The 21,810-nt window shown below is 48.9% G+C and overlaps 1 protein-coding gene across 1 annotated transcript in view; it reads left to right on the top strand.

The window, feature by feature from the left end:
* DAZL (deleted in azoospermia like) overlaps window positions 1-21,810 on the top strand; it is a 312,957-nt gene that overhangs the window by 98,494 nt on the left and 192,653 nt on the right. The window contains 1 exon segment of the mRNA XM_030202610.1: window positions 10,407-10,473. Coding sequence (XP_030058470.1) covers window positions 10,407-10,473 — 67 coding nt within the window.

The raw sequence follows: 21,810 nt of genomic DNA, 5'->3' as shown, positions 1-21,810 counted from the left end.
CACTGTTTTCTTCTGCACAAGGAAGTACCTGGAATAGAATCCCAGCCGTTCTTCCCCTGGTGGAATGGGTTCGACAACATGGGCCTTTAGAAGAGCGGAGAGTTCCTCTGCAAGTACCTGCCTGTGCGGAGAGCTGAAGGAATGAGCTCTGCGGGCAATTTGGAGGTTTTTGGTTCCAGATTTAGGGTACCGGACTATTTGAAGAACCCTCCGATCAGAGGTTGAGAGGCCACCTTTTGGTGAAAAAATATTAACCTCCCCCAAACCGGCAAGTCCGGCACAGATACTTGTACTGTGGCTATACTCGCCTGGAGCCCGTCAGAAGCCTGTCCCTTGCTTTCCTGAGGAGTAGCAGGGGCCTTGGGCGCACACTGTTGACGTGAATGAGCGGGCTGGGGCTGAGCCTGAGGCTGGCGAGCAGCTGGAGTGTACTTACGCCTAGAATAGGAATAGGGAGCACTCTGAGGCCCACCAAAAAAAAACTCCTGGTAGAGGGGGTGGTAACAGAAGGTGCCCGGTGGGAGAGGGAAGCCATAGCATCTGTGTGCTTCTTGATGTCAACCAGCTCTTCCACCTTCTCTCCAAAAAGATTATACCCCCAGCAAGCAACATCTATCCTCTGCTGGATCGAATGGTCCAGGTCAGAAAAATGCAGCCATGAGAGTGCGCATTTCTATACCTTGAGCAGAGTTCCTGGATACTACATCAAAAGTGTCGTATGCACCCCTAGCCAAAAATTTACAACACTCCTGCTGTTTGACCAGCTGGCAAAAAGTTTCAGCCTGCTCTGAAGGGAGGGCATCAACCAAAGCAGTGGCGTAGCTAGGTGGAGGCCTGGACCCCCACAAATCTCGTCCAGGCTCCTGGTTTTGCTGGCGGAGGTCCCCAACCCCTACCAGCTGAAACCTTCTTCAATACCGGTCTCCGTCATGCTGCGTTCCCTGCCCTGTGCTCTTTCTTCCTCCTGACGTCCTGCACGTTGCTTTAAGTGAAACTGAGCATGCTCAGTTTCACGTAAAAGAGCGTGCATAGGACGTCGGCAAGAAAGAGCAGGGCAGCCAACATGGCTGCACTGGACAGCGGTGCTGAAGGAGGCTTCAACTGGCGGGGGTTGGGGACCCCCTCAAGCAAAGGTATTTGCTTTTTCGGGGGGGGGGGGGGAGTGAGGATGTGGTGTGGTGGTGGGGGGGGGGGGGCGGGGCAGCAGACTAAAATGTGCCCCCCCCCCCCACTTCGGGTTCTCTGGCCCCCTCCCTGGACCAAAGTAGTGTAAATATAGAAAAAAAAAGAAGCCTTTACCTTGTTCCCCCCCCTTATTTTCCTGGGAGGGGGGCATCTTGCAGAGGACAGGGAGGTACAGAGATATCAGGACAGCCCAGCAACAGCACTGACAGCTTTTAGTTAAAATGTTTAAAGTGTTTAAAATGCTCCAGCACTGCTGTAAAACAAAGGACTAAGGTGCCCATAGATGCTAGAGGTGTGTTTAAAACTTCACGAGCTTGTAACTGTGGGAGGATGGGCAGTGAAATCTGTTTCAAGGCTCCCGATTTGCTGTCTGAGGCCCCAGAGCAAGCTGGGAGCTAGAGGAGGGACAGTGTGGAAGACAGCCAGTAGGAGCCAGGATCTGCTAAAGGGCATGAATTTGGACCAATGAGGTGGCAGGAGGCAGTCTGACCCATAGATTTGGCGCGAATTTCAAGCCAATCCAGGGGACAGGAGGGGTGGAACAAAGAAAGTTTTTTGCAGTCCAGAGGCAGCCTGGGAAGGAAGGAAGAAAGACAAGCCCAGGAAAAGAATGGAGGCTGCAAGCATGGTCTGAGAGGAAAAAATCGGACCCAGGCAGGAGTGTGCAAGCTCAGGGACAGAGGAGGCATGCTGCAGGCTGGATGAGAAGGAGATCAAACCCTAGCAGGAGTGAGCTTTAGACTGATGAAGAGGGAGAAGACTGGTGAATCCTGTAAAGGGGCCGGGGACTGAAGCAGACAGGAACAAAAGAGGAGGAGAAGGGGGTCTGGAGCAAGCCGGGGCAAAAGAGGAGTCTTAGCAGGACCCACAGAGAGAAGCAGAGGAGGAAGAAGGGAACACACTGGGAAGCTGAGACGTGTTGGGAGCAGTGCAGAACTGAATAGAATCCCAGAGAAGTCCACCCAGTGCATCCGTGTGTGTGTGCTTGCCTGTCCAGAGAGGAGAGAGAGCCGGCCGTGTGACTGTCCTGTAAAGAAGAGGCTTATCCGGAGAGGGACGAAGCCCCACATAGAGAGAGGCAGACACCCCCCCCCCCCCCCGCACTGAGTGCCCAGACTCCAAAGGAATTTTTTTTTTGAGTGTCTGCCTCAGGAGAATCCAGACAGAAGCCTGCCCTGGGGAAAAGCTGCCCAGCCTAAGCCTTGAGTCCTGTGAGTTCCTGCCTTTAGGAGATTTAGTTTAGCAGTCCATCAGTGTGATTAGAGGGTGGTTGTATAGCAGAACAAAAGTAAAAAAGGGTCATGTTTTGGGAGGGTTAGATAGGAATTTCCTCTGCTTATCTTTTTATTTGAATCTAGTTAGTCCACAAGGTCCTTTGCCAAAGAAAATACTGATTGAGGTTAGTACACACACCAAGCACATGAAGTCAGGATTTTCCTTTTTTGAGTTTTTTTTGAGTCAGAGCAGTAGGTATCCTGGAGTTCCTGAGCCGGTGAGCTGACCTCGCCAACCGAGGAGACGTGGATGTGGAGAAGACCAAGGTACCCATTGCAAGAAAGCAGCGATGCTAGCGAAGATTTGATATACCGGTAACATTATTGTGTGCACACAAACTGAAATATATATATCAGATCTGAGTATACTGATTAGAGCTGTGTACATGTTTGGGATGTTTTATGGTATTGCAGAAGTGTGGTCAGGGTCTTGGCAACTGTAATTGTAGTTTTGAACATGTTATTGCCTTTATTTCCTTTGTAACTTATCACAAAGTACTTAACACCTTGCACTAGTTTTATTTAATACCATCAAAGTTTAACAATTGGTACCAACTTTAAGGAACATATCCCAGTGTTTCTATTTACTTTACCTTTTAATAAAATATTTAATATTTCTTTTCTTGTTAAATCCCTTGGTCGCGTGGAGTTTATTTGGGAACCCTATTTGAAACTGTGACATTCCTATATATTTATTTTTTTAATTATTGTAATTTACCAGCTCCACGACTAGGGGGTTTACAGTAGTCAGCTGCCGCACTGAGTTCTGCAAGTGGATGCTTGTGAAGAACTGGTATGATTGTATACAGGTAGTGAGCATGGTGGCCTAATATATTTTCCTCCCAAAAGAGTCCAAAGTCTGACCTCATGCCCACCCTGTTGAAAGCAGCTTGCACACCTTGGACTGCATTGGCCTTTTACATAGAGCGGACAAAGCCCTTCAGACAGTCCGCCTAGTTGTTTCTCTTTTGATCCAAACAGGAGGGGTCGCCATTGGTAAACGCACAATCTCCAATTGGCTAGCAGATTGCATTTCCTTCACTTATGCCCAAGCTGGGCTGACTCTGGAGGGCCATGTCACGGCTCATAATGTTATAGCCATGGCTGTGTCAGTGGCTCACTTAAGTCAGCCTCCATTGAAGAGATTTGCAAGGCTGCAATGTGGTCATCAGTCCACACATTCATATCTCATTACTGCTTTGAGCAGGATCCCCGATGCGACAGTCGGTTTAGGCAGTCAGTATTGCAGAATCTGTTTGGGTTTTAGAATCCAACTCCACCAACCTAGGCCTGTTTTTATTCTGTTCTATTCTGCACTCGCAGTTAGTTGTATATAGTTTCAGGTTAATCTACGTTACGTCCTCACCATTGCGAGGCCCAGTTGACCACTTGTGAGGATTATTCAGCCTGCCTGCTTGTCTTCAGAGAAAGCAAAGATGCTTACCTGTAGCAGGTATTCTCTGAGGACAGTAGGCTGATAGTCCTCGCAAACCCGCCCACCTCCCCTTGGAGTTGTCTCCTCTATCTTTTTTTTTTTTTGTGGGAAAGCACTCGGTGCATGCACAGTTGGATGCACGGCATGCTCTGAAGGCTCCAGCAAAAGTTTTTGCTATTTCAAATGCCGGCTCCCGGGCTGGTGTGGATCACCGACCCACTTGTGAGGATTATCAGCCTGCTGTCCTCAGAGAATACCTGCTACAGACAAGTATCTTCGCTTTATACATTTTATTCTCATGTTAACAAGGTCTAGGCTAGACTGGACTATATCTTACTTTCTGCACTTTTCTCCTCAGTAGCCCGCATTGCTGAGATTGAAGCAGGAGCTGTCGGACCATAGCATGGTGTGTGTTGACTTGGGACTGTCACAGGGATGGACCTCTGCTGGGTGGCGAATGAACCCCACACTGTATTTAGACCCTGAATTTCAGACCTTCTTAGTGGAGGAGTGGAGGCATTTTCACAGTGATAGTGACCCTAGTGACATGAACCCGGTTACATATTGGGAGGCAGGAAAGGTGATGATGAAGGGGGAAGATGATAGAATATACTACTCACATTCACAGGAAGTGGGATGGGGAACTCCATGCCCAACTTCAGCAACTTCAGGATGTCCGGTCTGCGATCACACACAGTGACATGGGTGCTCAGGAAACTTACAGGGAATTGAAGGGCCAAAGTAACGAGATCTTGAATCAACAGGCTCTGAGGGACATTCAGTTTTATAAACATAAACTTCACAGATGGAGAAATAAGGCGGGCAGGTTGATAGCCACTTTAGTCTGAAATAGGCCTGCTAGGCAGTTGATTACTTGCAATAAATCCCAAACAGGGCATATGCTAGTAGGGGAGTTGTAGATTCAAAAAGCGTTCGTAGATTTTATAGGTCCCTGTATGACTGGCCACTGCAACACGACACAAAGTGAAGCATTCATTCAAGGGCTTCAGCTCCTGTTCCTGACCCACCGGAACAATTGGAAACTCTAAATTTACCTATTCAGGGTACTGAAATTCAAGCTACTCTTAGGAAGCTCAAGCTAGTCAAGGTGCGTGGACCGCATGGACTGGGGCCCAAATACTACAGATTTTTGGGATTCAGGTAATTTGCCCTTTCTGTGAAATATGCCACGCTTTGTGCACCTCTGGACAGTCCTCGGATACTCTGACTCGCGCCTCCATAGGGCGAGACTCTGAGAGGCTAGGTTCATATTGCCCTATATCATTACTAAATCAGGATGTCAACGTGTTAGCTAGCATCCCAGCCACCAGATTAGGAAAGGTACTTCCTTTTCTGGTTCACAAGGACCAAAACGGGCTTTGTGCTGGGAAGGTACACCTCTGCAAACATCCTATGTGCCTTAACATTGTACAGGCTGGGGAGGAGAAGGGTGTCTCCCCAGGCTTGCCATTATTGCTATTTTAGATACGGAAGAAGCGTTTGGCAAAATACTATGGGGACCATCTTTTGGTTGCTGCATCAGTTTGATATTTTTGGCGTTTTCTTGACGAGTGTAAGGGCCTTATAGCAAGCCCATGGCAAAAATATTGGTCAATGGAGGCCTCACTTCTACATTCTCACTAGAATGAGGCATGAAATAAAGTTGCCCCTTGTCCTCCATTCTATTTATCTCCATTGAACCCCTAAGTAGTAAAATCAGACAATCTTTGGAAGTGAAGGGTATCTCGGTTGGGATGCATGAATACAAAATCAGTCTCTTTGCAGACGATATGCTGATTTTCCTGGACCAGGCATCTCGGGGGATCCTTCTACTGGTAGATCTCATCCAGAAATTCAGGACCTTTTCTGGATTAAAGATTAATTTCGTGAAATCGGAAGCTATGGCGCTCTCAACTAATTGTGCGTTCACACTTCTGCCTGATTTTCCTCTGGCTTGGATGCCGAGCCTTATGAAATTCCTAGGAGTATACCTCCTACACTTAGATGTTAATCTTATGTACAATAAAAATGTATTCGAGAAATTAGGCAGTTCGTGCTGTTTGTCATTGATGGAGAGGTTTTCCCATTTTGTTTCTGGGCCTAGTGGCCCTAGTTAAAATTGTTCTCCCTGAGGTGCTTTACCCTCTCCAGATGATGCCTCTCTGGGTTACTCAGAAAGATGAAAGAGCATATAAAGGGGTGATTTCCTCTTTTATTTGGGGAGCACGTTAGGTGAGAATTGGGTTCAACAAACTTTTATTTGGGATAGAGGTGAAGGAGTTAACTTGCCTGACCTTAGACTATGCAAAGTTCCAGTGGTTCTCCGCTGGATTCATGAGCTTCACTCGGGGAACTTTACATTTCCCCTCCCCCCCCATATATATGGGAGGTCACTGCCTCCCCTTTTCAGCATTTAATGCAGTTTATTCCCGGGGGTCTCGGATCAAATTGTCATTACTTTTGCGAGTGCTTAAGCTGGCCTCAGACTGGTGGCGTACCCAGTTGGGGGGAGCGACTGGCCTGTCTCCTTTTTTGGAAATGCAGAATAATCCGGGATTCACTGCAGCACAGGGTAGGTCTACTTTTACATTGTGGAATCAGAATGGGTGCCGATAAGTGGGGCAGTTGATTCCTGCGGATGGGGGCCAGTACTCCTGTCTACGTGTCAAGTTACCTGGCAACTCCCTCAACAATTTTTCTTCTCTTATATCCAACTTCAGCATTATCTTTCTCTGAAAAGTCCTGACAGGAAGTACCGCTTTGGATACAGTTTTCTTGCAGACGCCTGCTGAGCATAACACTCTCCAAGTGGTACCGTTTAGGCAAGGCATGGCGGCCTCCCACTTTTTTCTCACACTTAGCAGGGCAGTGGAGTGCATATTTGGGGACAGAGGTAACGGAGCAGGAGCAATCTGGCTGTTTTCTTTTGGCATTTAAGATCACTCCCAATATAGGACTTCATGAAATTCAAATCAAAATTCTGCATAATGTGTATCTCACTAGAAAGGGCAAAGTTATGGGTCTCTGGGAATCTTGAGGAGTGTGATAAATGCTTGACAAGGAAGGGCACCATAGTACATCACTTTTTAGAATGCCCTAACTTTCTGGCGGGGAGTTATTTCCCTATTGGAGGAGGTCCTTAACACCTCATTGGAGTGATCCAAGGGCTTTCTGACTACCAGTGTTATCAATAGAAATCAAACAAAATAAAACATGGAAAAGAAAATAAGATGATACCTTTTTTATTGGACATAACTTAATACATTTCTTGATTAGCTTTCGAAGGTTGCCCTTCTTCCTCAGATCGGGAATAAGCAAATGTGCTAGCTGACTACCAGTGCAAATTCCTCCTCCTGGCCTTAGTGCTGGCTAAGAGAACCATTTTATGACACTGGGTGGACAAGACTCCCCCCTCCCCTTACTCAGTGATATGCTAGTATGATAAAGATGGCTGAACAGGAGGAGAGGATATTTGATCCCACTCAAAGAAATTTCAATCCATGTGGTAGCCTTTGGCAGAGCTGCCAAGAACGATTGTTGCAGTTGACCAAAATGGTCAATATGGTAGCATGAGTTGTGGGTTCAGCCTCGGGGGGGGGGGGGGGGGGCTGGAAATAAGGGGGGGGGGGGTCTTTTCCTTTCTTTCAAAAAAACAGAGACGAGTGGAATACTTGCTGTTGGGTACAGTATAACATAGATTGTATTGGTTCACATATATTTTGTTGCAACAATTTTGTTGCATTTATATCTTAATGGTGTTTGTATTATGGGTTCAGTGCGTTTCTCTTAATAAACATTTAAAAAAAAAAAAAAAAACAGTACTATCCAACATATAACTGGCAAGTGACCGACTCACCCGCAAATGCGCAGTAGAGACTTCCCTCTCTGTCCTGCCCCCGCGTCGACGTGATGACGTCAGAGAACGGAACAGAGAGGGAAAGAAACGCTGCGCTGAGGAGTGGACCTGCAACACGGAAGGGGAGGGAGGGAACCGCCAAGGTCGCTACCGCTCCCCCCCTCGAGGTCACCGCCGGCCCCCCAGGGCCGAAACCGTAGTAGGCAGATCGCTTCCCATCGGCCTTCCTTTCCTGCCTGTGTCCCGCCCTCGCCGACGTTACGTCACACGAGGGCGGGACACAGGCAGGGAAGGAAGGCCGACGGGAGGCGATCTGCCTGCTGCGATTTCTGAGGTGAGGCGCACTAAGCGCAATGGAGAGGAGAGCCCCCGGCCCGGGTCGAGGGGGAGCGGTAGTGGCGACGTGGGGGGGGAGGGAGGGAGGGGAGGGCAGGAGAAATGCTGGACATGGATGCAGGTGAGGGAAGGAGAAATGCTGGGCATGGATGGAGGTGAGGGAAGAAAGAAGATGCACATGGATGGATGGAGGGGAGGGGGACAGAGGAGAGGGAAGGGGATAGAGGAAAATAACTGGATGTGAATGATGGGGTAAGAATGAGAGGGGAGGACATGGGGTAAAAGAGAATCGCTGACCATGGGTGGGGACAGCAGGGGAGAGAGGAGAGCTAATGGACATGGATGGAGGAGCAGGCAGGAGAAATGCTGGACATGGATGGAGGAGAGGGAAGACAGGAAGGAGATGCACATGGATGGAGGGGAGAGGGCAGGGGACAGAGCAATTTTGCCAAACAAAAATCTCGCCTGTTTAAACGGGCTTAACGGCTAGTTTCTATATAAAATACCTTCCCCAAGCCACAGCTGTTGGTTGTCTGATTGTGTTACCCTACTTCCTCTGAAAAGTGGACCCAGGACTGCAAGAAAAAGCCAAGTACAAGACTAAAATGAAGATTACATAGGGTACCGACAGTATCTTATCCAGTTGGTCTACTCGTGGGATACTAGCAGCAATCTGTTGGTTGTCAATAACTTTCACTGTAATGCACTGGTTGTCTGTACTTGGTTAGATCATGGCTGATGGTATAGCTGGGGCCTGTCTGGGTTCTTCTGTCTAGACTAGCCACCTTGGGTCAGTTGGTGGTGAATGTGCCACATCCAGCCCAGCACTGGGCACTGTGGAGCCTGGTTCTCTTTTGGATCTGGGGCTGCATAACACCCAGTATTTTGTGCACCTATCTGCTGGTAAAGGGACATAACCCACTCATCTATTATTTTAGTATCCTCACTTTAATATTCCCTTATTTCCTGTTTGTCCTAATTAGATTGTAAGCTGTGTCGAACAGGGCTGTCTCTTCATCTTCAAGTGTACAGCGCTGCGTACGTCTAGTAGCGCTTTAGAAATTAGTAGTAGTGGTCATCTAGATTGGTCTAACAGGACAGAAGGAAAGAAAATTAGCAGTTAACAAATCTGCCATCTGTGGCTATGATATTTAGGCCTCCTTTTCTCAATTGTGTTCAACTCTATTTCTAGACATTTTAAAGATGTAAAGTTATTGTGTGTATTATGTAAACGAGGTACTTACTGTGGTCTCTCTTTTTTTTTTTTTTTTTTGTGGTTTATTACTTGGGATATGCTTCATGTTCTTTTGTGATCGGCTTCCTTTGGGTTGGAAAGTTAGACTTGGATTCCTTTTGTATAATGCTCATCCATCTTTTGTGTCAGTTCTGGGACAAAATAAGTCTCTAAAAATTTAATTGAATGGAATGAAATTTGGCATGAGGGGGGAAAAACAGTGAAAAGAGGCAACAGACTATCTTTCAGAGAGATAAGCCCCCCCCCCCCCCAAAAAAAAAGACTCTTATTTTTCTGAGAGTTCACAGCTTCTGCTGTTAATAAAGAATTTTTGAAAATTGGGAACGCTATGCCTTTGTTTATACATTGTTTGAGGGGTTGCCATTGTTTCTGTATTATCCAACTTTTCACTTACCAGACAGTGGGTTGGCCCCGGTTATATCAGATAATCGAGACTGTACTGCAGTAGCAATACTAGCTGCCTCTGGTCTATGGTGTGATAGTTTATCTTGAGTAATGTGCAGTTCTGGTTATCCCATCTCAAATAGGATGTAGAAGAGCTAGAAAAAATGAGATGTAAGAAAATGAAAAGGATGGAATGTGAAAGGCTAAACAGAAAGTGAGGCTGTTTAGCTTGGAAAAGAGCTGGAAAATGGACCATGATAGAAGTTTATGAAACCATGCTTGGGGTTGAAAGCTTAAATGGGGATAGATTTAACCTTTCAGACACTAAAATAAGAAAACACTCCATGAAACTGACCAGAAAAGTGAAAATAAATTAATTTTTTTTCTGCACATTGTATAACCAAACTGGAATCTTGTTTGTCAAAGGATGTGGTCAAGGTGGCTTAATATTGCCACATTCAGGACGTTTGACAAATTCCTGTAAAGTCCATACATTTAGTCAGCTAGTTTTTCACAAGCTGTCATTCTTGTTACTAAGCTAGAAAAATTGATGCACTTTCTGGTATCTTCAGGGTACTTGTTGACAGATTGGCCATTGTCAGATGAGGATACTGGGCTTTGATGTGACTCAGTATAGGTAATTAGTGAGTTGAACATCTTTTGATAGTCATTGTCTTTAAGTCACAGATTAATTTTCATGGGAAGAAACTGAAACTGGGACCAGCAATCAGGAAACAGCAGAATTTGTGTAAGTAAATTTTAAATAACTTTCAAAATTAAACATTTTCCTGGATTATCTAGGTCGGACCATTGCCTTTACTGAGTGGGTCTGTGGTTGTGAGTACAGTTTAAAATATTTGCTATTCACCATCTTCTATAATTCGTCTAAATATGAAATATCTTTAGAAATGGTCTGGTGGAATAATTTTCCTCCATTTTCTACTGTCCAGAGCTGCCTTTAGGAGGAAAATAATGAGGGGATACAGGCAATATGAGGTGATTGTCCCATCTATTCCCTGGCAATTGCATGACAGTTTACAATAATGATTAATCTTTACATCATAAAATATATTGACTAAATTAAAAAGGACCAGTAAGAAAAGAATTTAATTAGAAATAGAAAGTCCTTAGAGCTGCTTTAACATCTTTCTAAAATGCATGTAATCTGAATTGAGTTGAAAACAAGCTGCATATAAACGCCATATTTTAGGGGCTTGGTAAGCTAAAAGCATATTACAGATCCTTAACCACACCTTTAGCAGAGGGAGGCATAAAAGGAGAGCAATTTAATGCACTTCTATTTGGGAGCTTGGAAATGGAATGGTACAGCAGATATTCAGGGCAGTCCCTATGAAGAACATAAAACAGGAAAATTTTAAATAAAATCCTGGCCTCCGTGGGAAGCCAGTAAAGATCCACATAAAATTGAGAGATCTGTCGTTCTTACGAGTAAATTAATCTAACTGCATTGTTAAATGTAAAATTCCTCAGCGACCCTCCAGACCGGTCAAGACGCTTGGGTTATGCACGCCTACCAGCAGAGGGAGACTGAACACTAAAACTTAAACCAGTATATGCTAGCAGCCAACCCCCAAGCAGCCAGTAAATCTCAGTCTCCAGCAGAGGGTAGACATGCAGCCTGAGCAGTCAGTCTGGTCTGGTAGGATTAGGTTTTCTTAACTAATACCCTGTACTTGGAATTATTTTTGGTTGAGTGCTTCAAGAAAAGCGGGTCCAGTGGGATTCACTTTTCTCTGTGGAATTTAGCTGGTGTGTGGCTTATTCCCCGGCTGGCCTTTGGTTAGGCAGCCATGTGCCTCGGCTCCTGTTGTGACAGGAACCTTGAGAGCCATAAATTCTGGCAGTTTGTAGCTTTGAAATCCTCTTTCTGAACTTTCTGCCTGTTGCCTCGGCTCCTGCTATGGCAGGAGCCTTGAGTGCTTAGTCCCTGTCAGCTCTTAGCAACTGGGCTTTTGTTGTGAGTGTAAAGAAAAAGAAACAGAGTGTGGCTGCTTGGCAGTGCTTGACTGTGTTGTTAGGGAAGCTGACAGAGAGGCCTGGGGATTTTGAGCAACTTTGAGAGAGCTGGGATGTTAGGGTGTACCGCTTTAAATTTGCGATGGCGGGAAAGCCGTCGCGCTGTCGTTCTTGTGCGCAAAGGGGGATAGATGCGCCAGGAGCTCAATGCAGGTTCTGTGGGGAGCCTAAACAGCCTGATTCTTCGCCTCCGGTACTAGCTGCGGAGGGTTCAGGTAGCGGTAAAGGTTTGCCCGGCTCTGACTTGTCCTCTAGGCCCTTAGCGGCGGTTCTGATTTTGGTGGGAACCGCCGCCATCTTGGATTCGGGCGCCACGGGGGTGGCTGCTCGCCCGCTGTTGGAAGGTCCGGGGCAGACTGCTTCCAGGCCTCCGGAAGGTGCGGGGGCCATGGGGTTTCCTCCAGATTTTATTTGGGCCATGTTTCAGGCCTGGTAGTCAGGCCCTAATCAGTTAGAGCCTCTGAAGGGAGCAGGGCCTCTGGTTGCTAAGCGACAGCGTTTAGATTGGTCTGAAGAGCCAGATTTGTTTTCTGTGCTTCCCTCAGACGACGAGGGTAGTCTGCTGGGGGATGAGTTCCTAGGGCACAAGGTTTCTGAGGAGGAGGGGCCTTTGCCAGGTGAAGACCCCTCGGTGGTGTGCATTTTCCCTAGGGATGAGCTTCCTGAGCTGTTTGAGCAGGTAGTGTCCACGCTTAGGTTTGATTCGCCTGAGCCGGTGGTAGCGGACGCTAAGCAGCTTGACCCTTTAGTTAAGGGAATTCGGCGGGCAGCGTGTACTTTTCCCATGAATTCGGATCTCAGAGATATGAACGTCCAGGAGTGGTCCTCCCCAGATTCTCCTTGTAGGGTGAGCAGAGCTATGGCGATACTGTACCCTATTGCGCAAGGGGATAAGGACTCCTTTAAGTCGCCGACAGTGGATGCGGTGGTGACCGCGGTTACCAAGGCTACGGCTATTCCGGTTGATGGGGGGGGGGGGGGTCTGCTCTGAGATCCGCAGGATAGGAGATTAGAGTCTTTCATTCGGCACAATTTTGATCTCTCGGCATTGTCACTTCAGGCCGCTCTGTGCGGGACCTAGTAGCTAGGGCGTGTTTCTGTTGGGCTGAAAGTCTTTCGGATAGCCCGGCCTTAGAAAGAGCTTCCTTGGTGCAAGAGCTAGCCAAGTTAGAGATGGGCTCTTCCTTTTTGGCAGATTCTAGTTATGATCTGCTGAGAGCTTCTGCTAAGAATATGGCATTGGCGGTTGGAGCTCGTCGGGCTCTTTGGCTTCATGGTTGGACGGCGGATGCGACGTCTAAGTCCAAGTTATGTTCTCTCTCCTTCAAGGGGACCTTGCTGTTCGGAGAAGAGTTGGATAAGTTGGTTCGATTTTTTTTTCAGCATACTCAGCCCTTTTGTGGAGGTCGGCGAGGAGGCCGAGACACGCCGGGGGGAGGTCTGTCCTCCGGGCGTGCTTCACAATGAAGGTGTGCGGGTCCAGCCTCTGGTAAGGGTAGGGGCTCGTTTGAGTCAATTCTATCAGAGGTGGACCCATATCACGTCAGATCAGTGGGTACTCGAGGTGGTGCGAGACAGGTACGCGCTAGAATTCGAGACTTTCCTTCCAGATTTTTTCCTCGCCTCTCCGTGCCGCTCTCGGTTCAAGGCCAGGGCGATTCGGCAGACGCTTCGTCGGCTGATAGATCTGGGGGCGGTCGTTCCCGTGCCGGTCTCAGAAAGGAGGACAGATTGTTATTCGATTTATTTTGTGGTCCCCAAAAAGGAAGGTTCCTCTCGGCCTATTCTAGATCTCAAAAGGGTCGACGAGGCTTTGAAAGTTCCCTCCTTTCGCATGGAAACGTTGCGCTCGGTCATAGTAGCGGTGCAGAAGGGGGAGTTTCTCACATCTTTGGATCTGTCAGAAGCCTATCTTCATATTCCCATTCGGGCGGCGCATCATCGGTTTCTCCGTTTTGCGGTTCTGGGACAGCATTTTCAATTCTGTGCGCTGCCGTTCGGTCTGGCTACGGCGCCTCGCACCTTTTCCAAGGTTATGGCGGTCGTGGCAGCGGCTTTGAGTAAACAAGGAGTGTTGGTACACCCGTATCTCGACAATTGGCTCATTCGCGCCAAGTCCCTTCAGGAGAGTGTGGATGCGACAGCGAAGGTGGTAGCTTTCTTGGAGTCGCTTGGCTGGGTGGTGAACTTCGTCAAGTCACCTGGAACCGACTCAGTCCCTGGAATATCTGGGGGTTCGCTTCGATACGACGAAGGGCCGGGTGTTTTTACTGACCATTCGAATTGCCAAGATGGGGTTATTGATTCGCCAGTTTTGTGCCAAACGGTTCCCGTCTGCTCACTCTTACCTTCAGATTTTGGGACTCATGGCGGCATCGATAGAAGTAGTGCCCTGGGCCAGGGCTCACATGAGGCGGCTACAGGCGGCACTGTTGGAGCGGTGGTCTCCTCAGATTCAGAGCTTGGAGAAAAGACTGCGCTTGCCGGATCCGGTTCGTCTCAGCCTGCGATGGTGGCTTCACACACCGAATCTGGAAAAAGGCATGCCCTTGGATCCTCCGGAGTGGATGGTGCTAACGACGGATGCCAGTCTAGCAGGTTGGGGGGCGCCTTGTCTCGGAGAGGTAGCTCAGGGTCGCTGGTCGGAGGAGGAGACCTTGTGGTCCATAAATCGGTTGGAAACTCGGGCGATAAGGTTGGCACTGCAGTCCCTTCAGTATCATCTCGAAGGCAAGGCAGTTCGAGTACTGTCCGACAATGCCACGGCGGTGGCATATGTAAATCAGGGGTGTACCAAGAGTCGAGAGGTGTCGGAGGAGACGGCGGAGTTAATGTGTTGGGCAGAACTTCATCTTCAGAGTCTCTCGGCAAGTCATGTAGCCGGAGTAGACACCATCAGTGCGGATTTTCTGAGCAGGCACACGTTGGATCCAGGAGAGTGGTCGCTACATCGTCCATTGTTCCGTTGCCTAGTGAAGGAGTGGGGTCTGCCGTTGATAGATCTCATGGCCTTGTCAGACAATGCTCAAGTACCCAGGTTTTTCAGCCGGCGGTGAGATCTGAGGTCCGAGGGGATCGATGCTCTGGTGCTCGTGTGGCCCCCTCACCAGCTGTTGTACGTGTTTCCTCCTTGGCCCTTGATAGGACGGATAGTTCAAAGAATAGAGCGGTACGCCGGGACAGTGATTCTTGTGGCTCCAATTTGGCCTTGTCGGCCTTGGTTTGCCGATCTAGTACGTCTGGTGATAGGCGGGCCGCTCGCGCTGGCGGAGTCTGTGGTGTTGGTGCAAGGTCCGATCGTGATGCCAGACCCGTCTCCGTTCTTGCTTACGGCCTGGCTCTTGAAAGGGACAGGCTTAAGAAAGGTTTTTCAACTAAGGTGATTGATACTATGTTGCAGTCCTGTAAACGTTCCACGTCCTTTGTTAGGGTGTAGCGGATCTTTGAAGGTTGGTGTAACGATCGTTCTTGTTCACCTTGGACCGCTTCCATTCTGGAGGTGTTAGAGTTTTTATAGGATGGTGTAGACAGAGGTCTTGCTCTTTCCTCTTTGAAGGTGCAGATTGCGGCTCTGTCCTGTTTTCGGGGAAGGATACGGGGACTCTCCTTGGCGTCTTCCCCGGATGTGGTTTGGTTTTTACGTGCTGTAAAGCTGATTCATCCTCGGCGGCCGGTTGTACCACCGTGGGATTTGAACTTGGTGTTGGAAGTCTTGGTAGGGCCTCCCTTTGAGCCTTTGGGGTCGAGTACTCTTAAAGATCTTACTTTGAAGTTGGTGTTTTTGGTGGCTATTACTTCGGCGCGGTGAGTTTCGGAGTTGCAGGCTTTGTCTTGTGCGCCTTTCCTGGCTTTCTCAAAGGAAAAGGTTTCTTTGAAGCCTGTTCCATCGTTTTAACCCAAGGTAGTGTCGTCTTTCCACGTAAATCAGGACATTTCTTTGCCAGTGCTGGGAGATAAGTTGGGAGATGCGTCTCAGTGCCGTTTAGCCAAGCTGGATGTTCGGCAAGTCTTGAGGGTTTATTTATCCAGGACTCGGGAGTTTCGGTCTTCAGATAGGTTGTGTTGTACGGCGGTCCAAAGAAGGGAGCTGCAGCTTCTAAGGCAACTATTTCCAGATGGTTGAAGGAGGCGGTTTCCTCGGCATATTTGATCAAGGGACGTAGAGTGCCTGACAAACTGAAGGCGCATTCGACCAGGGGAGTAGTTTCCTCCTGGGCGGAGTGTGGTCTGGTTCCGCCTCAAGATATTTGCAGGGCGGCGGTCTGGTCCTCGTTGCATTCGTTTGTGAAACATTATAGACTGGATGTCAGTTTTGGTGCGGCAGTGTTGACTTCTGGGATGCAAGGTTCCCGCCCTTAGGAGTTGTACTGCTTTGGTACTTCCCAAGCGTCTTGACCGGTCTGGAAGGTCGCTGAGAAAGGTGAAATTAGGTCTTACCTGCTAATTTTCTTACCTCTAGACCCTCCAGACCGGTCAAGAACCCTCCCGCTGTGTACATGTTTCTTTGTGGTGAGTATGATTGGCAGAGTTCTGGTGTTCTTATGGTCTATGTTGCTATGGCTGAAAGGTATCTAAATTTCAAGGCTTGCTATACATATATTTCCTCTGCATTTCAGAGAGGGACCGTAGCGCTGTGGCGTTCGGTCAGTTGAAGCATGTGTTTCATGTTTTTTGTTTCTGAGTACAGGGTTCTTTGACCTTTCGGGGTTGTAATTGTTTATTGGTTTCATTTGTTTTCTGCTTTAAGGATTTACTGGCTGCTTGGGGGTTGGCTGCTAGCTTATACTGGTTTGTTTTAGTGTTCTCAGTCTCCCTCTGCTGGTAGGCGTGCATAACCCAAGCGTCTTGACCGGTCTGGAGGGTCTAGAGGAAAGAAAATTAGCAGGTAAGACCTAATTTCACCTTATGCCTAGATTTTCCTAGGAAAATCAGATTACAGTACGGTCACAGCTCAGTTCCCCTCTTGCTCTCTAATCCTGGCATGAGGTGTAAAAGTTGTACTGCTGGCCTGTTTCAGATTCCATTTTTTGTTTTTGAACACACAAACCCCAAGTGCTCTTTTGTTGCCTGAAGGTGGAAGGATCATTTTGAGTTTTTGGTGAATAGAAAGTGTCAGGGAGGGGTACAAAGCAACACTAGTGGGGTGGGAAGGGGTAGAAAAAACACAAGTTTCTGTTGGGGTAGGGAGTGTGAGGGTGGTTAGCCATCGGTTGCATGTTAAGGTGATCAGTCCTGATTTTGCTACTAAAGGTTTTGCTAACTCTGTTTTCCATAGCGTCCCACAGATCAAGCCAGAGTCTTGTGGGTTATGTCCCTCTACCAGCAGGCGGAGATAGAGAGAACTTCAGAGGTTTACTATATGTGGTCATGTACAGTCACCTTAACTTCAGTATTCTCTCTATCTAACAGGTGGATGGTCATATCTGTGCAGCTCTAGATTGATTGGCTCCTGGCCTGGTCCCCTGGGTCTAGTCGAGCTTCTGGGGTCTGAGGTGTCCTGGGACTTGGGTGCACACCTGCTGTTGCCAGGTCCCTCCCTTCCTCCCCCTTCAACACCTCTTCTCTGCCTGACTGGGGTTTGTGGTTCTCACTTTCCTGACTTCAAAATGATGCTGAGGTTTCTTTTGCTCTGGCGTTCTCTCCTGCCTTAAGAAAAAATAAAAAAAATAAATGCTGTTTGAGCACTGTTTAAAAAAAAAAAAAAATCTGTCTGAGATTTGTCCAGCACGGCAAGCTCATGCCGGTTTACAGTACCGGCTGAATTGTGTGAGGACCGACTTGGCATGTGACAGCGATTCCCAAAATGGTGAGTTGTCATTATTCTATCTGCGCCAGTGGGCAGAGCAAAAGCGGCTCCCAGTGTGGGAGCCACTGGGCTGCTGCAGTTTCCCGTGCTGGAGTTCCACTGTACAGCCCAACTCCGTGCAGCAGTGTGCTCTTTTCTTCCCAGCTCATTTTGGTGGGTGCAGGGCACTTGTTTTCTTGGGTGTGCGTGTGCGCTTGATGGCTCCATCTTTCTTGCCACTCCACATGGCAATGCTGAAGCCCCAGTGCTCCCCTGGGGCCTGATCTGCATGCGATTCAGGCAGTTTTATATGTAAGCTTTTCAGAAATGTGACTAGGGGTACTGGTGTGGATCACTCCCAGTTTCTTCATATTGGTTATTTAAGGGCTTCTAAGAAAGGAGGCCTGGGGAGGTTTGCAGACTCCTGTGGGAGTCCTCGGGTTTTCTACAGCTTTGAGTCTCCCACAGCTTTCCAGGGACGAGGTCGGAGACCCATTAGTCCCGTGCAGCTGTTCTGTGGCAGCGAGAGCCTTAAGCTGCAGCTTGGAAAGTACTGACTATCTGAAAGTCTTCTGGTAGAGATGCCTGTGCTTCACTTGGTGATTTTCACTAAGAATATTTCTGGATCCTCCTTAATGAGGTTTAGGGTGTGTGTGTACATCATTAATGGAAGGGAGAAAGGGATCAGGATTAGGGATCCTACTCTAGGTTTTTCACTTTTTCCCTCTTCCCCTTTCTCAGAGCATGGCAGTACAGTTTGTTTAGTAGTCAGGCTTAGGGCTGTTGACTCCATGTTTCTGTGAGAAATGTTACATTTTGAGGCTAGTCCAGGCCTCTCAGGTTTCTCTCTGTTTCCATGGTAATCCTGCACCCTCTGTGCTTGGTATCTCCCCACCAGCGGCATGGAAGTGGGCGCTGAAATGCGTGTTTCCCAAAAGTTGCAATTCCATTCTTGTGTTTGAATAGTCTGATTTGGACCGATATCAGTCATTAACATGTCTCATCCCGCTGGCCACTGTTATGTATTTCATGCTGATCAGGCCCAGTCCTCCATATTCCACTGGTATTTGTAAAACTTGTTGGGAGAGGCGTGCTCTTTCCCTCTCCAAAGAAAGGTCCTTAACAGTTTTAGTTCGTCTTTCCTTTTTAGAAATACAGGTAATAGCTGAAAAACATAGAGCCATCTTGGGACCACAAACATATAAAACTATTCTCCCCAACAATATATTGGCAATGACCCCCACGCCTGAAAGGGTTTTTCCCTTGTTTGGTGCTTCTTTTTGTCACCATCTTGAATTTTGATTTCGCCGGCGTGATTTTTCCGCCCATGTCCTCGAAGCCTGCCAGCGGCTTCAAAAAGTGCACCCAGTGCAGCCGGACGATCTCGCTCACTGATAGGCACGTTTAGTGCCTTCAGTGTCTGGGAGCCGATCAACGTCCCCAGGCCTGTACCCTCTGCCTTTCGCTAAAGAAGAGGACTCGGGCGGTGAGATTCGCTCAGTGGAGCCTCTTGTTCGGAGCTTCGTCCGGTACTTGACGCCTGCGGTACCAAGGTCATCGGCGGTATTGATGTCGTCGGAGGGTGCATAGTCATCAGGAGCGCAGGTGAGGACTGTCCATTCCCCTGCTGGTAGCGGTGAGACTTCGAGCAGGTCTCCGCCTGTCTCGAGGACTCCCGCGGTACAGGCCCCCCGGGATTGACCTGTTTCGGACCCGGCCCCGAGGAGGCATTTGGATTCGACATCCTCCTCTTCGGTACCGGAAGGTACCAGTGACCTGCTTCGAGCGAAGGCAAAGAAGCACCGGCACCAGTCACTTTCCCGTCGAGGTACCGAGAGCTCTGGGTCGCCTAGGGATTTGGCACCAGCTAAGCGTCGACGCCGGGAGGATCGCTCGCCCTCCATACAAGAGGTGTCGATGCACTCTGATGGACAGTCCAGTACCACCTGCGCGCCCCCAACAGATTCTGAGCTCGTCGCCTGTACCGGACCCTTTGCCTTCCTCGATAGCCGCTCTGAACGAGAGCCTCGGAGCCATCCTTCCAGGGATTCTGGAAGAGCTGTTGTGTCCTTCCGCTCCAACACCGGGGGTGCTTGCGCCGCCGGTGCCGTTGAGAGAGGCGACGGCTGGCTCCTCGCCCATCGTGAGATCGCCGGCCCCGATACCGCTTGCGGTGCCTGCATCGGCGGCCTCCCAGGCTGACTCTCTGACGACGTCGATGGAGGGAGCTTCATCGCCACCGGTGCGGGAGTCGTCTTCTCTACGCACCCACCGTGGCCTTGTTTCCACGGATTCGAGGCGGGCCCGGCTTCGGACTGTAGTCCACGAACTGGTGTCCGACACCGAGGGTGAGGCCTCGTGAGAAGCAGAGGAGGACCAGAGATATTTCTCTGACGAGGAGTCTTGTGGTCTTCCCTCTGACCCCACTCCCTCTCCTGAAAGGCAGCTTTCTCCTCCTGAGAGTCTGTCTTTCGCGGCCTTTGTCCGGGAAATGTCTAAGGCCATTCCCTTCCCTGTGGTCATGGAGGATGAGCCAAGAGCCGAAATGTTTGAGTTTTTGGACTATCCTTCGCCACCTAAGGAATCGTCCACTGTACCCATGCATCATGTCCTCAAGAAGACATTGCTGGCGAACTGGACGAAGCCGCTAACTAATCCCCACATTCCCAAGAAAATTGAATCCCAGTATCGGATCCATGGGGGATCCAGAGTTAATGAGGACCCAGTTGCCCCATGACTCTGGTGTGGTGGATCTGGCCCTTAAGAAGGTCAAGAGTTCTAGGGAGTACGCTTCGGTGCCCCCGGGCTGTGACTCTAGAACCTTGGACTCTTTCGGGCGGAAGGCCTACCATTCTGCAATGCTCATTTCCAAAATCCAGTCCTACCAGCTCTACACGAGCATTCATAAGCTGAACAATGTGCAGCAGTTGGCGGACTTGGTGAACAAGCTCCCTTCTGAGCAGGCCAAGCCTTTTCAGCGGGTGGTCAGGCAGCTTGAAGGCATGTCGTAAATTCCTGGCCAGGGGTGTTTACGATACTTTTGATGTAGCGTCCAGGGCCGCTGCTCAAGGTGTGGTGGTGATGCACAGACTCTCGTGGTTGCGTGCCTCCGACCTGGAAAACAGGATCCAGCAGTGGATTGCAGACTCTCCTTCCCGGGTGGATAATATTTTTGGTGAAAACGTCGACACCGCTTTCGACAAATTCTCTCACTGGCTGCCTTCAGCATCTACCTCATCAGGTAGACGTTTTTATGGGGGAAGGAGGACTGTTCCCTATTCTACTAAGCGTAGGTACAATTTTCTCTCTCGACAGTCTGCTGCCCAGGCTAAACCCCAGCACGCTCGTTCCCGTCAACAGCGTGCGCCTCAACAGGCCCCAGCAGCTCCCCAGCAAAAGCAAGGGACGAGCTTTTGACTGGCTCCAGCAGAGCATAGCCGAAATCAAAGTGTCTGTGCCGGACGATCTGCTGGTCGGGGGGAGGTTAAAATTTTTTCACCAAAGGTGGCCTCTCATAACCTCCGACCAGTGGGTTCTCCAAATATTTCGGCTGGGATACGCCCTCAGTTTGATTTCAAAACCTCCAAATTGCCCACCGGGAGCTCAATTCTTCAGCTTCCATCACAAGCAGGTACTTGCCGAGGAACTCTCCGCCTTTCTCAGCGCAAATGCGGTCGAGCCCGTGCCACCAGGGCAGGAAGGGCTGGGATTCTATTCCAGGTACTTCCTTGTAGAAAAGAAAACAGGGGGGATGCGTCCCATCCTAGACCTCAGGGCCCTGAACAGAAATCTGGTCCGAGAAAAGTTCAGGATGCTTTCCCTGGGCACCCTTCTTCCCATGATTCAGGTAAACGATTGGCTATGCTCTCTGGACTTAAAGGATGCTTACATCCCGATACTGCCAGCTCACAGACAGTATCTTCGATTCCGCCTGGGAACATGGCATTTTCAGTTTTGTGTGCTACCCTTTGGTCTTGCCTCTGCGCCCAGGGTGTTTACAAAATGCTTGGCTGTCGTAGCGGTGTCTCTACGCAGACTGGGAGTGCACGTGTTCCCTTATCTCGACGATTGGCTGGTGAAGAACACCTCTGAGGCAGGAGCTCTACAGTCCATGCAGATGACTATTCGACTCCTGGAGCTACTAGGGTTTGTGATAAATTATCCAAAGTCCCACCTTCTTCCAGTCCTGAAGCTAGAATTCATAGGAGCTCTGCTGGACTCTGACAGCTCGTGCCTACCTTCCGGAAGCGAGGGCCGACACTT

The sequence above is a fragment of the Microcaecilia unicolor genome, chromosome 1 (genome assembly GCF_901765095.1).
Source record: "Microcaecilia unicolor chromosome 1, aMicUni1.1, whole genome shotgun sequence".
NCBI lineage: Eukaryota > Metazoa > Chordata > Amphibia > Gymnophiona > Siphonopidae > Microcaecilia > Microcaecilia unicolor.
The sequence above is the reverse complement of the archived record's forward strand: the minus strand, read 5'-3'. Positions and strand labels throughout refer to the sequence as shown.